Below are 15317 nucleotides of genomic sequence, written 5' to 3' on the forward strand. Positions count from 1 at the left end.
GCTATTGTGTAATGCGTTTGTAATTGGTTTATTGTTCTGTTTGTGACTTTAATTTCTTTACTAATTGTTATTAAAGTACATTTTAAGTTATTATGGGTTATCACTCTTTCCTGATATATTCTGCTCGTAAATCCTTAGTATAAGAGATTTTGTTTTCTTATGTTACATGGGGGCCTGTCGAACGAAACCCGAACGTATCCCTATTAACTTATCCTCGGTGTTAGCTCATGTTTGCCAACCGTTAAATTACGTATCCCTACTGTTAATTGCTTTTTAGCACTTCCATATACTTTAACCCTGGATAGGTACGGTGGGTCGTTTGCGACCCCGAGCGTCAAAAAAAAACAGGTTTTTCTCACGTGACTCACCCCTGTGACTGAATTTGTGGGTGATCGACCTGCAGGAGGTGTCTCCCCTACACGCTCTAGTAGTGTCCAGATGTGCATTGCTGTAGCTGTACTCCTTCCCCGATTTCTGAGACGCGTCGGGGTCGTTCGCGTCCGAGTTTACCCTTCTGAGGTAGTTTGCATAATTATCAAAGTTATTACGTATTATGAAATTGTCGTAGAATGGTGCAACTTGTATAGGTTATCAGTTGTGGAAAGTCTTGGTGGATTGTTTGGCTACCATGTGCATGTTTTTTTTTTTAGTTAAAATGTCGTTCATCACCACGAGGACCATTTTACCGCGAGTGCCCCTTTTTCATTTTTTTTCATTTTTTTGCCAAGTCATTTTTCCGTAAGATATTGCCAAATAGTGTCGTAAAACTTTTGCTTGTTTAGTGTTGGAAAGTGTGTCTAGATGATCTGGCTACCCTTGCATGACTTTGTTTTTGTCAGATACGACGTAGTTATTGGTATATTGGGTATTTAACTGCGGTTACCAATTTCTGTTTTTTTTTCAATATTTGTAAAAATTACTACGTAGTAAGGAATTGCCGTATATTATTCATTTTTTTTTCATGTTTATGTGTTAGAAAGTGTGCCTTGATGGTTGGGCTAACACGTGCATGTCTTTTTTTTTATCTGAGATGTCGTATATTAGAATGTCGGGCATTTTACCGCGAGTGTCCCTTTTTAATTTTTTTAAATTTTTTTGCCAAGTCATTTTTCCGTAAGATATTGCGAAATAGTGTCGTAAAACTTTTGCTTTTTTAATGTTGGAAAGTGTGTCTAGATGATCTGGCTACCCATGCGTGATTTTGTTTTTGTCAGATACGACGTAGTTATTGGTATATTGGGTATTTAACTGCGGTTGCCAATTTCTGTTTTTTTTTTCAATATTTGTAAAAATTTACTACGTAGTAAGGAATTGCCGTATATTATTGATTTTTTTTTCATGTTTATGTGTTAGAAAGTGTGCCTTGATGGTTGGGCTAACACGTGCATGTCTTTTTTTTTTATCTGAGATGCCGTATATTAGAATGTTGGGCATTTTTCCGCGAGTGCCCCTTTTTATTTGTTTTGCATTTTTTTGCTTAGTCATGTTACCGTAAGGAATTGGCAAGTAGTGTCGCAAAACTTATATTTTTATAGTGTTGGAAAGTGTTTCTAGATGATCTGGCTACCCATGCCTATTTTTTTTTTAGCCAGATATGGCGTATATATAAGTATGTGTTCGATTTTCCTGTGATTGCCATTTTTTCGTTTTTTCCCATTTCTTTCAAAATTACTACGTACTAAGGAACTATCACAGAGCAATATTTCATTTATATGTTTATTTGTCGGAAAATATGCCTTGATGGTTTGCCTAGCACGTGGCTGAAATTTTTTTTTTCTGAAATGCCGTATATTAGAATGGCCATTTTTCCACGAGTGCCCCTTTTATTTGTTTTGCATTTTTTTGCTTAGTCATGTTACCGTAAGGAATTGGCAAGTAGTGTCGCAAAACTTATATTTTTATAGTGTTGGAAAGTGTTTCTAGATGATCTGGCTACCCATGCCTATCTTTTTTTTAGCCAGATATGGCGTATATATAGGTATGTGTTCGATTTTCCGGTGATTGCCATTTTTTCGTTTTTTCCCAATTCTTTCAAAATTACTACGTACTAAGGAACTATCACAGAGTAATGATTCCTCTAGATGTTTATTTGTCGGAAAATTTTGTTTACTTTTTTTTTGATTGAATATCATCAAATTTTTTTAGCTAAAATATTGTTTTACATTTTTTTTTTCGATTTTATTTCCCTTCAAAAAACATTTTTTGGGTCAGAATTTTAATTTTATAGTCGTAAAATAATCGACAATTATCCAGCAACCCACCATACAATTTTTATGCATATCCAATAATAATTAGATTAGTAAATAACACCTTGAAATTGACATACCCTTCCTACATTTCAAGTGGCAGATTAGGGAGTCTGAGTCAGTGTGGTTGGCGGCCATTTTGTGGACATATCCGAAGCGTAAGCTGCCCTATCTATATATATTCTTGTTCCCTATAGAATTTGTGATATTTTGGTATATTTTTACCTGCATAAATATCATATTATATATTAAATATATGTATTTTTTTACGAAATTTCCAAGTACTCAAAAAATTACCTTTAGATATGGCCGCTGATATAAATGTAATTTACAAAATAATGAAGATTTTTTTACATATTTCTATTTTAGGATAACATATGTTTATTCCCTAAAAAAATTAGCCACTTCCTATTCCATTTGGGTACCCAAAAAAATTCATGAAATTAGGACAATTTTTTTTGGCCAAAAAAAGTTACCCTTTTTTTCTCATTTCAGATCTTCACCTCCATGGGTCTGACTTCATCCAAAATACATCAAGATGTGTCCTAAACATTCAAGAATCAATTCCTAAAAGGATTTGTGTATATATGTATAAACTTTTTTTTATGAATTTTTATGTCAGGTCTTTTTTTTTTCTACTTAATTTTTTAAAATATTTATAATAAATAGTTTTTCTGCAGATGAGTAGTATTTATCTTTACAGTTGTTTTAAGCATTCATTGAAGTTTTTTTGGCAAAAGAAAAAAGGAGGTTACTGCAAAAACTGATTTTTCAAGAATTTTTTTTGGCGTCGGGGTCGTTCGCGTCCGAGTATACCCTTAAAGGGGTGTCCGAGGACCGTACCTATCCAGGGTTAAAGAGGGGGGAGAGTTGTGATAGTGTTAGCGCTATATTTGTCTTGCTGTGTTATTTTGAGCAGGTTATTAAAGATGTTTGATTTGAAAGATTTCATACGTAGTCCTAGTGGTGAAAAGTTAGAAGGTATAACTAAAATAGACTGGATTGTTCTAGCTAGGTACTATAATGTAGAAGTATCAGAATCTACAAGGAAGCAAGAAATCTCAAATAAAGTAAGTGAGGCGCTAATGACTTTAGAAATTTTGTCTGATAAGGAAGCGTTGTTACTAATGAATTGGGAAAAGGAAGAAGCTGATAGCCAGCAAAGTGCTAGTGATAATAATACAGAGGATAGTACAAGTGAAGAGGAAGGTGCCAAAGCCGTACGTGAAAAAACCAAGTCACTTAAAGTCAAACCAAAAAAGTCTAAACTTGTTTATGAAGGGATGAGTGTTGAGCAGATGCAGATTCATTTGCAAATAGTTAGATTAGGAAATGAGAAAGCTGTCGAACTTAAAAGATTAGAAGCTGAGGTTGAGCAAAAGAGGATAGAACTAGAGATAAAGAAAATTGAAGTAGAAGGAAAGTCCAAAGTAGCACTAAAGTCTTTTCAGGTAGACAACGCAGTAAAAAGTGTACCCATTTTTGTTGAGAATGAAGTAGATTCTTTTTTTTTACAATTTGAGAAAGTAGCAGAACAGCGTGAATGGCCGAGAACGTCGTGGAGCACGTTGGTTCAAACCTCTTTTCGAGGAAAGGCTAGGGAAGTATTTGCTGCCTTATCTTTGGATGATTCTAAGGATTATGAGAGAGTTAAATCTGAGGTTTTGAAAGCTTATGAATGGGTGCCTGAGAGGTATAGAGAGAAGTTCAGAAGCTGGATAAAAAGAGATGGTCACACTCATATGGAGTATGCACGGGAACAACGCCTGTGGTATGATAGGTGGATAAATGCCAGAGAAGTTAATGGTGATTTCGGTAAACTTCAGGAACTTATCTTGCTTGAGCAGTTTAAGGATGGTATTAATCCACTTATTAAGACATATTTGGATGAACGTGATGTAGATAATGTGGTTGAAGCCACTAGATTGTCTGATAATTACGCATTGACCCATAAGCTGTATCATACTGACGTCACTCCTAAAATTGGAAGGAACAGAGTGTGGGAAGAGCGTCAAAATTACAAGGCACAAGGTAAGACTACGAGTTCACAGGTATCATCAGGGGGAGTTTATAATAAATCCTTTAATAGAGGTTTTAGAGGGGTAAGTCAAAATAGTTATGGTCCTAGTGTTAGTGCTGGAAAAGCAGGATCCAGTGGAAATGATCAGTTTACACCCCGTTATCAAAATGTAGGCGAAAACTTTAGAGATTTTGTATGTTTCAGTTGTGGCAAACCAGGACACATCAGTAGGAGTTGTCCACATCGCACAGAAAACCGTCCAATTCAAGTGGTAAATAAAGTTAAAGATAAACCTGTACATTCTAAAAAGGATGATCATAAACCTGAAAATACTATTGCATTGTTAAATCAACCGCAAGCATGTGGTGACATTAGTCCTTGTTTGTTTGCTTCTCCCCTTAGGCCAGGTAAGAGTTACTGTAACAATAGCATTGATAATAATGTATGTAATGTTGATGAGAATATTGGTTACAAAATGGGTAACAATTGTGTTCAAAATGTTAATAATGTAGGTTATGTTGAGACTAATGTAAAAGAAAATAGAATGGGACTACCTGAAGAGAGTACCAAATCCAAAGGTACTGAATTGTATGACCCTTTTATGGGAGAAGGTTGGTTACACCTCCCTTGTGTTGAAAAAAAGAAAGTAAGGTGGTTAAGAGATACCGGAGCGGTACAGTCTGTAATGGTAAGAAATATGTATGACCAGTGGAAGGATACTGGAGAGTATGTACTTCTGCGTGGGTTTGGTCCTGAATTCTCGGCTCCATTAGTAGAAGTAAAGTTGGAAACTCCGTTAATTTCGGGTTTTGTTAAAATTGCTTTGAGAGAGAAATCCCAGTGTCGGGAGTAGAGTTAATTCTTGGAAATGATTTATGTGGAAACAAAGTTTTTGGTAGCAGTAATCCAATTTTGACAGAAAAACCCTCTAATTCTTCATCTATTACAGAAGTTGAATGTACATTTCCAAACATATTTCCTGCTTGTGCAGTTACTACAAGAAGTAAGAGTACCGAAGGAAAGGTAAAGGATGACTACGGTTTGGATTTACAAAACTTGTTTACAGACAGTCCAGAAACACAAGTAAGTAAAGTCAGTACTCCTTTGCGAATGCTGAAAGTTAATAAGGAAGAATTTGTTAAATCTCAAATTGAAGATGAGAATTTGAAGGTAATAAGAGATAATGCCCTTGTTGATATAAATGATATCGAGAAGGAAGGCAAGTGTTACTTTGTTAAGGATGGAGTCCTAATGAGGAAGTTTAAGAGTAGAAATGTTTATGATGTTGTAGAACAAGTGATTATTCCAAATAGTTATAAGAATTTTGTTCTAGGTATTGCTCATGACAGTAGTTATTCTGGTCATTTAGGTATAAACAAAACTTATGAGAAATTATTGAGGTATTTTTATTGGCCTAAGATGCACAAAGATTGTAGTGAATATTGTAAAAATTGCGATTTATGTCAAAAAGTAGGCAAAGCTCAACATGACCCTAAAGTGGTGCCATTGCAACCCATTGAAGTTCTAGGTGAACCCTTTGAAAGACTGGTTTTGGATTGTGTGGGACCTCTTCCTAGGTCTAGTAAAGGCAACGAGTATTTGCTGACAATTATGTGTAGTGCTACCAGATTTCCAGAAGCTATTCCTTTAAGAACTGTGAGTGCTGATAAGATAATAGAAGCGCTTAATAAGTTCTTCTCGCTGGTTGGTTTGCCAAAAGAAGTACAAACTGACCAAGGAACCAACTTTACGTCTAAAAAGTTTACATCATTTTTAGCTTGTCAGAATATTAAGCATTGCTTATCATCTCCTTATCACCCACAGAGCCAAGGAGTGGTCGAACGATTTCATCGAACCTTCAAAACCATGCTTCGCACGTACTGTTGTGAAAATGAAAAGGAATGGGATGTCTTCATACCAATGTTGCTATTTGCCGTTTGTGATAGCGTACATTCATCGTTGGGGTATTCTCCTTTTCAGTTAGTATATGTCCATCAGGTAAGGTCGCCCATGGAGGTGATAAAGAATCAATTGATTTCAGATGAAAAGGATTCTATCACTTTACAAGAAATGAAGGAAAAAATAAAGAAAATATGGAAAGTAGCACATGAGAATCTCGAAATGGTACAAGAAGGGATGAAAAGAAACTACGACAAAAAGGCTGCAAAACGTGAACTCGACATCGGAGACAAGGTTCTAGTGTATCTCCCTACATCTGGTAAGGTTTTTAACCAGAAGTATATAGGACCTTGCACGGTGAAAGAAAAAGTAAGTGATGTTAACTATCGAATTCAATTTCCTACAGGACGAAGGAAAGTTAAAACTTTCCATATTAACAAGTTGAAAAGGTATAATGAATCCAGTGCAGTGTTGTCAATTGCAAAAGAGGATGATGAAAAAGATGTTGAAGGAGAATTTGAAGTTAGGATAAAAAATACTGAGTATTTGAGGGATTATGAAAAATTTAGAAAATTATGTATTCATTTATCGGATGAACAACAGCAGGATTTTAAAGTGCTAATTAAAAACTTTTCAGATCTGTTTTCAGACCATCCAAAAAGGATAAAAGGAGTACAGCATAAAATCAGGTTGAGAGAGGAGACTCCAATAAGTCAGCGTCCGTACAGAATGTCACAGAGGCAACAACAACAGTTAAAGACCGAAGTTGCTTATTTGCTGAAACACGGACTAGCAGAGGAAAGCCATAGTGAATGGGCTAGCCCATGTATTCTAGTCGACAAACCTGACGGAAGTGCAAGAATGTGTACAGACTATCGAAAGGAAAGTGCTTGTTACCAACGACGTGGCAGTCTCCGATAGTTGCTGAATGGTGGAAGTGGCTAATGTTTAAGACTGTACGAGTGAAAATTCAGCATGGACTGAGGAGAGAGCCGCGGAGTTTAAAGGGGGGGAATGTAAAGGAATATGATTAATTGAGTATAAAATTGCAGAAAAGGTTGAAAATTGATATTTTCATAAAAGGTGTACACTAGCCAACAGATGGCAGTACCGCTTGTCTGTAGTCGCCAAGGATAATGTATCGAGAAATTATATTTAGTACATGGATGTCTAGCGTGAGTTGAGTATATAAAGCCCCATAATGGTGATTTTCGGCGGAGTCGCAACAAACAAGTGATAATAAGTGTATCAAGTTTTTAAGGAATATATGGTAATGTATTGTTTATCCATTTGGATGTTTTCTTGTGTGATGTAACGTTGGTTGCCACTAACTGTTTGATGTTACTACAGTGTATTATATGTTGTGATTATGTAAAGCTTTGTGACTTGGGTATTATACGGTGAACTGCAGAAATTAGTGATTAGTAGTCTTGATGAAGTGCTATTGTGTAATGCGTTTGTAATTGGTTTATTGTTCTGTTTGTGACTTTAATTTCTTTACTAATTGTTATTAAAGTACATTTTAAGTTATTATGGGTTATCACTCTTTCCTGATATATTCTGCTCGTAAATCCTTAGTATAAGAGATTTTGTTTTCTTATGTTACAATATATATATATATATATATATATATATATATATATATATATATATATATATATATATATATATATATATACTGTATATATATGTATATATATGTATGTATATATATATATATATATATATATATATATATATATATATATATATATATATATATATATATATATATATATATATATATATATATACATATGTATTTGTATGTATGTTGTAAATACTATATCATTAATGATATCTGTAAATAATTGACACTTTTAATAAAGCAAGATTGTAAGCAATTATAACAGTTTTAATAAAACATGATACAGTACATGCTGTTTGCTTCTACTGTACTTACATTGGTTGTTTGTATACGAAAACACCTGGACTACGGTAAAGTCGTTACACTTTATAGCCCTCTATGGATGACATTAAACACAGCTTGTGTTAATCTCACAACTGTTGTTACTGATTTTAGCCTAAAGGCAGGCAGCTGTGTGTTATCATGAGCTAAATCAAATCCTATTTAAACCATCTTCCAGAATAGTAAGTGATGGATTCGTGTATGGATTTTTTTTTTCTCTGTTGTTGATCTCGAAATGGAAAATTATTGAAAAACGGTGTCATAAAATGTTTAAGAATTTTACCTGAAATGTATCATAAAGAAAAAAAAAGACCTCGCCAAATAGTCACCTGTACATTTCCATGCGGTTTATATAACACTTCTGCCCCTTTGTCATAGCTCCATTCTTTCTTATTACTCATTTCATCAAATGGCAAAACAGCAATACCTAGTAATAGAGACTTCATACCATCTTTAATGTCCTCTGGTTTAAAATGAATCGAGCTAACAGTAGCTTACACAACGTTAATTCTGTCTGCACGACGACATGCATGTTGGTAATCTATATTTGACCTTTTATTTTTTACGTGCATAGCATCCAAATACTACGAAGTTACTATGCATTATCAGTGACAGAATAAATGAATAAACAAAGATATATGGACACAAGGAGTTCTATTGTTATATTGCAACTATGGGTATGGTCAAACCATTTTAAGAGCAAACTCGGAGCCCAATAGCGGCATTGCCAGTTCTCTTGGGTCATTTTCAAAGCACACCTGGCTTAGCCGCTTTAATCTATGGGCGAGCCAAGAATAGGAGAAAAGGGTCAACTAATAAGTCATTCACCCGGATTTGAACGGTCTAAGAATATAATCCTTTAATTTGATACTCTCCCTAAATTGTTTCCTTCGTTCTTTTTGTTTGCAACCACGTGGTGACAAGTTGAAACTCTTAAATATAACAAATAGCAAAATTGACAGGAAAGGTGGCCGTTTCCAGGAACGGCGCACTGGGCCATACGTCGTCTCAGGTGTGTGTGGAAAGAACACATATAAGCTATCAAACAACAACGTCGAACTGAAAAAAATGGTCAACGGTACCAATTTGGTGAGGTACAATGAACCGCAGATGATATCAAAGCGCCAGACCGACGACCCAGCTGCTCCACCCAAGAAGCGCACCAAGACCGATAAACAGACTGCACGTTCTCTTGCAGAAACCGTCCGTTGACAGGACCCAAGTCAGCCCTGATTGTCATGAATGTCAACGAACTCCAACTACTCATTAATTTTGTTAACTATTATCCTGTTCAAAAGACGTGTATATATATATATATATATATATATATATATATATATATATATATATATATATATATATATATATATATATATATATATATATATATTTGTATAAATAATAATATAATCAACACCATATATTCTGAGTGATTTTTGTGTCAATTTCTCCAGGCATATTGCCGCCCGAAGCTCATGTACCTAAAGCACATGAATAAAATCTATAGAAGATAGAAAAAAAAAATTAAATCTCGACAATCACGCACACACTGAAATAAAATAAAGTTTTACCTCGCCGTGATCACTAAACCTCAAATGAAAGTCTGTAACTTCAAATATTGTGAATTAGGGAATTATATGACACTTTAGGTCTTAAATACGAAAATATCAACAATCACACGAACAAAAATAAAATAAAATTTTACCTCGCCTTTATCACAAAACCTTGAATTACAGTCTGTGACTTTTAACGTGTCATATAATTCACTAATACACAATTGTTGGTCTTAAATACCAGATTAAACTACTTTTCCTACTGCTGCGAAGCCAAAAATAAATGCATGATACATATTTGCGATGTCACATGAATTATTTATCATTCTGATGAGGGGGTAACTTGAAAACAGAGGGGGTAACTTGAAACCGGTTTCTAACTACCCCCCCCCCCCAGTAATCTGAAACCGGTTTCAAGTTACCGGGGGGGGGGGTTATTTGAAACGGGGAGGGGGGGGGTAACTTGAATCCTTTACACCGGGAATACTTAAGGCCTATTGAGGGATGTGTCGGGAGACGAAGTAAAGGCCAATGACTGAAGGAACATGAGGTAAGGCCAATGGCCCTCCCCACCCCATTGGGGGCTGAAAGGGTTTATCTCGAGGGAGGAGCGGCTGGGCAGATCGCTATTCAAGCTTCAAGGAAGCATCTATCTGATACTCTTTTAGCAAGTCAGGCGACATGGTCCTTTTATCAAGATAAGGTACCTGTATTAGAACCTTATATCCTTATAATCATTACTGACTTCCTTCTTTATCACACCCCATACTTTCCTTTTATCCTTAAGAAAAAAATCCAACCCAATGAACCTTTATTAACATATCCAATTCTTTCACACCAAACACATATGCCATCTGCTCCTAACTTTAATTACCTCACTGAGTGACAGTGTTAATTTCCATTCATAGTGTTTTCAAGTTCCTAAGTAAGGCATTTGGATTTTACGAGTATCAAATGAACACTGGTGATTAAAATAATACACTCTACAAAAAAGAGAAAGAAAATATATATATATATATATATATATATATATATATATATATATATATATATATATATATATATATATATATATATATATATATTCTATACAAATTACAACATTTTGAAAAAATTTACATAAAAACATTAATCATTCAAAATATTAAGTCTGAAAAAACTTGGAATATGACAAAAAAAACTAATTACACTGAAATGCTAAAACTCTTAAAGAACTTACATAAAGTAACTGATAAATTTACTAATTTCACATATTTTACTTGCACAGGACCAGTTAAAAGAATTTACATAATACCAACACTCACCACAAGGTAATAAAGTTTAAATCACCTTTAGCTTTTTTCGTAACTTTGGAGAGAACACACTGAAGGCACTGGGAGAGAGAGAGAGGGAATTACTTTGGCTCTTTCACAAGACGGCTGTTTCTCTTCTGCCCCATGCATCCCTGGAGGACACTTATATATGAATTTAGTAACTTCTCGAATATTCTAATAGATTATTCTCATGGCTTGAGGGCTGGCTTAAAGGCGACGGCAAAGTTATCAACTAGATAAAAAGTGATGGGGCAAACCTTGGTATCCGGCAACTCTCGACATATACCAACGCAGAGCGAGACAACTCTCTCTCAGCTAGCTTCACGCATTTGTTATCAGAATGATTACAAAGATAAAAATCTAACACTAGGGTTTTCGAGAACCTTCCAAAACACGTCACAAATATAAGATTTTCATATTTTCTCACAAATATTAATCGATGCTTCATAGAAGTATAAAAAACAATTTCACAAGCCCTTGTTCCCATCTTGTATAGATCATATAGCACTCTTAAACATATTACGTAACACTTCATAACAAAATAAAAGAAATAAAAAGTTAATTCCTAAAACTAACGTAAAATTACATTAACTAACTTGAATGAAAAAACAATGAAATTATCGACGAATGCCTTACGTAATTTACATAAAAAATTTAAACTCACAGGAAAGATCATCTTAAGAGCTGGCTATTTACCTCTTCTATAAGCATATGAAAACATAAATAAAATACCTGAATAACTTATTCACTCTACACTAGACCAGTTCTCTAAGGATATACAGTATATATATACAGTATATATATATATATATATATATATATATATATATATATATATATATATATATATATATATGTATATATATATACATATATATATATATATATATATATATATATATATATATATATATATATATATATATATATATATGATCCATGTAGGCGGATAATGAGACGTCAGAATATGGGTTTTCTTCATTTATTACGAAAGGTTCGTAAGTACACACTATACTGTACACAGCCATCACTCTCTCGGGTACGACAGCCTTGTCTACTTGAGTGCACAAAGGCAACTAAACTCCCTTCACTAACAAAATGCAATCTTGCTACAATAACATGCTGAGTTTATGTGGAATTCTCATGATTAAAAAGCTCATTTACCTTGATGTACAACACACATCTATATACATGAATTAGGATATTACTCACCCCCCAAGCTCCTCACTCCGGGAGGAGGTGCGCACTCGCCCTCACTAGTCTATATATATATATATATATATATATATATATATATATATATATATATATATATATATATTTATCACCCCAAAAATAACATCTTCCACACAAAAAAATTAATTATTGCATGAAAAAATGTACACAATGCAAATAATTAAACTCATTTCTTCTTAAGACCTCTGCAACTAAAATACAAAATACCCAAAGGGAAAAAAATAATAACGTTAATCTTACGCAGCCTTATCATTAACCTCCCTCTGGTTGCGGGCAATACAGGCTTTTTGGGCCGGACAGGGTAGAAATAGATATTGCTTCATCCCTCGATTATACTTGTCCGGGTTTACGGCACAATTTCGCAACACAACTCACCACCACAGTTTCGCCATTTATTTAAATCACTAAAACACTTACATTTGCAACTTTCAACTGGTGGCCACTAGCCGTTCTTTTCCGAGAAAACCATTCATCTTCCCGCCCTTCTCTTATAACATTACGTATAAAGTATTCACATCTATACATATTCTCTAACACTGCCTATCCTCAAGGCTGAACTTTTAATCCCGAAGCCACTTGCCATTCGGGAATCACCCCGGCCCCAGCAACCAGGAATCTTATAAATATATGAATAATACAGCATCCTCCTGACGGATCTCACCTGACCTATTTAACTTTTGATTGTTTTTATGTTCACTCAGCGATGTTATACGTATTGCCACACTCAGCAAAATTACCACAACATTTTACGTATACACTAAGCATCAACATAAGAACACATTGTAATGATCAAGTTTATTAAAAACACATCAAAAGAAGAAATGAGGTCTGTTCAAACAAAAACAACAGCAAAGGAAAAAAAATTCCTTTATTAACTCGAGGAATGTCACGTATATGGGAATAAGGAGGAACACTTTTGAAAACTAGCTTTTCAGGCACCACATGTATGTATGCCTGATGATGTTCAGGCACTGCGCCATTAATAATGCTTTGTATCATAACTGTGCTAGATTTAACCATATTTACTTTGAAAGGACTCAAATACGCTGGCTCTAGTTTGTGTTTCCTAGGTTGTGATCGTTTCAAAAACACACGATCGCAAACAAATACTTTTACTGGCACGGTTTTGGACACACCTGTGATTTTCATTAGCTCTTTTCAAAAACCTTTCAGTGGTGTATATTACTCTCCTTAATAGATTTAATAAATATACACGGTATTGCTCAGTTGAATAATCTGGCAATTGTTGCGAATTAATGAGTACCGTAAATGGTAACACAGGATGGATCCTTTCTATACACTAAAAAGAAAGGCGTGTCCCTGAGGGAAGCATTATATGCAATGTTCAAAGCTAGCTCAGCTGTAGGAAGCATGGCGTGCCAATGAAGGGGGTCATCAGTCATTAAGTAACGTAAAATTCCCTAATATGCGATTCCACTAAGCCATTTGCTGAACGCTTATATGCGGTCACTGGAAAGTGTTCAATTTTAACCACCAATTTCACCACCTTATTTATAAACTTGAGACCATTATCACTTATCAAATTTTTCGGGCAACCAAACCTAGTAATAAAAGAGCACAGAGCCTGGGCTAATGAATTCACCTATTTATCCAACATTGCGTAAGTATGTGTGTGCCGAGTGAATGCATCCCCAAATACACATATATACTTATGTTGTGTTAAACCAGTAGACAATAGTCCTACTACATCCATATGCACTCTATAAAATTCAATAGGAATCACAGGCCAATTTCTGGCTTCAGGTACAGTGGTTTTATGTTCTTTGAAACAGTTAAAAGCATGACAACCTTTTATATAATTCTCTATATTTTTTTTTATTCTTAACCAAAAGAAGAATTCACGTGCTCTTCTTAATGTTCTATCAATCCCTGAATGCCCTGGATATGGACTTGCATGAACAATGTGGATGGCTCGATTAATTAAAGAGAGAGGAAAAACTACCCGAGCTCAAAATTCCCCTTCCCTCTTCTCGTAAGCACAATATAAGGTATAATTTTCTAAAAAAAAAAAAAAAAAAAAAAAAAAAAAACTCTCTCGAGGCACATTCAGAAATGACTGATAACTCTCCGATTCCATTTTAATCACTGCTCGCACACTTTCCATTCATTCTTCTTTTTTATGTCCCTCTCGGCCTTCTTTTATGTCCCAACTTTCCAAGTCAATCAAACATGCATCATCAGGGCATTCATTCTGAACACCCCTGGTCATGTCCTCGACCACCCACACACATTCACCTTCAACGCTCATCTCTCTCTCTCTCTCTCTCTCTCTCTCTCTCTCTCTCTCTCTCATCGCTACCGTATTCCGTTTGTTACTCTGGAGAATTCACATCCCGTTCTCTCTTTTCTCTATAACATATAAGTATTGTAGGTATTAGGCAAAAAAACTGCTAATGAATACTGAAGCCATTTATGCCCTTCGTAGGAGACATAATTTCTATGATGATATCCACGATATTTATTTTTTTACCCTTACAGGTTTGCGATTGTCTTCAAAGCCAAATTCTTATCAGATACATTTTTAATTATTTATCATTTTCATTTATTATTATTATCATTATTATTATTATTATTATTATTATTATTATTATTATTATTATTATTATTATTATTATTATTATTATTATTATTATTGTTTTTATCAAAATAGTAAACACACTTATCTACTTCTCAGGCAAAGAGAAAAATTATTTATAGAGATTTAGGCTGTACTGCAAACTTTTTAGACACAAGCATTTGGAACAAAGATTCAGGGAATTATTATCTTGGACGTGGAAACCATTATTAGCCACATGATAAACGGCCTATAAAGAAAAATGGTTTATGAAAGCTAGGTTTGGCATCATCTTAAAGTTATATTCCTTTTCGTTCCCACCTTTCCTTTGAAAATTCCTGAAGCCTTGATTATATCTAAAGAGGACGCTCCGGAGTAGGGAGAAAAATAAATGATTGTTTGTTTGAGATAATTCAATAACTATCAATCATTTATTAACTAAATATCTCTTAATATGTAACCATTAAATTAACATTACTCAAACATTTCGTATGTAGTAGTGAATAAAAAACTTCCAGTCTTGTTCA

At 34.5% G+C, this 15317-nt stretch overlaps 1 protein-coding gene across 1 annotated transcript in view; it reads left to right on the forward strand.

Annotated features, from left to right (window-relative positions):
* The window catches only part of LOC137655451 (uncharacterized), a 12497-nt gene extending 5411 nt beyond the window's left edge, over nt 1-7086 (forward strand). The window contains exons 3-4 of the mRNA XM_068389347.1: nt 3166-4673; nt 5216-7086. Of these exons, the coding sequence (XP_068245448.1) occupies nt 3166-4673; nt 5216-7086 (3379 nt within the window). The remainder of the gene's footprint in view (nt 1-3165; nt 4674-5215) is intronic.
* Nucleotides 7087-15317: the final 8231 nt, after the last annotated feature.

This window comes from Palaemon carinicauda, chromosome 16, assembly GCF_036898095.1.
Source record: "Palaemon carinicauda isolate YSFRI2023 chromosome 16, ASM3689809v2, whole genome shotgun sequence".
Classification (NCBI taxonomy): domain Eukaryota; kingdom Metazoa; phylum Arthropoda; class Malacostraca; order Decapoda; family Palaemonidae; genus Palaemon; species Palaemon carinicauda.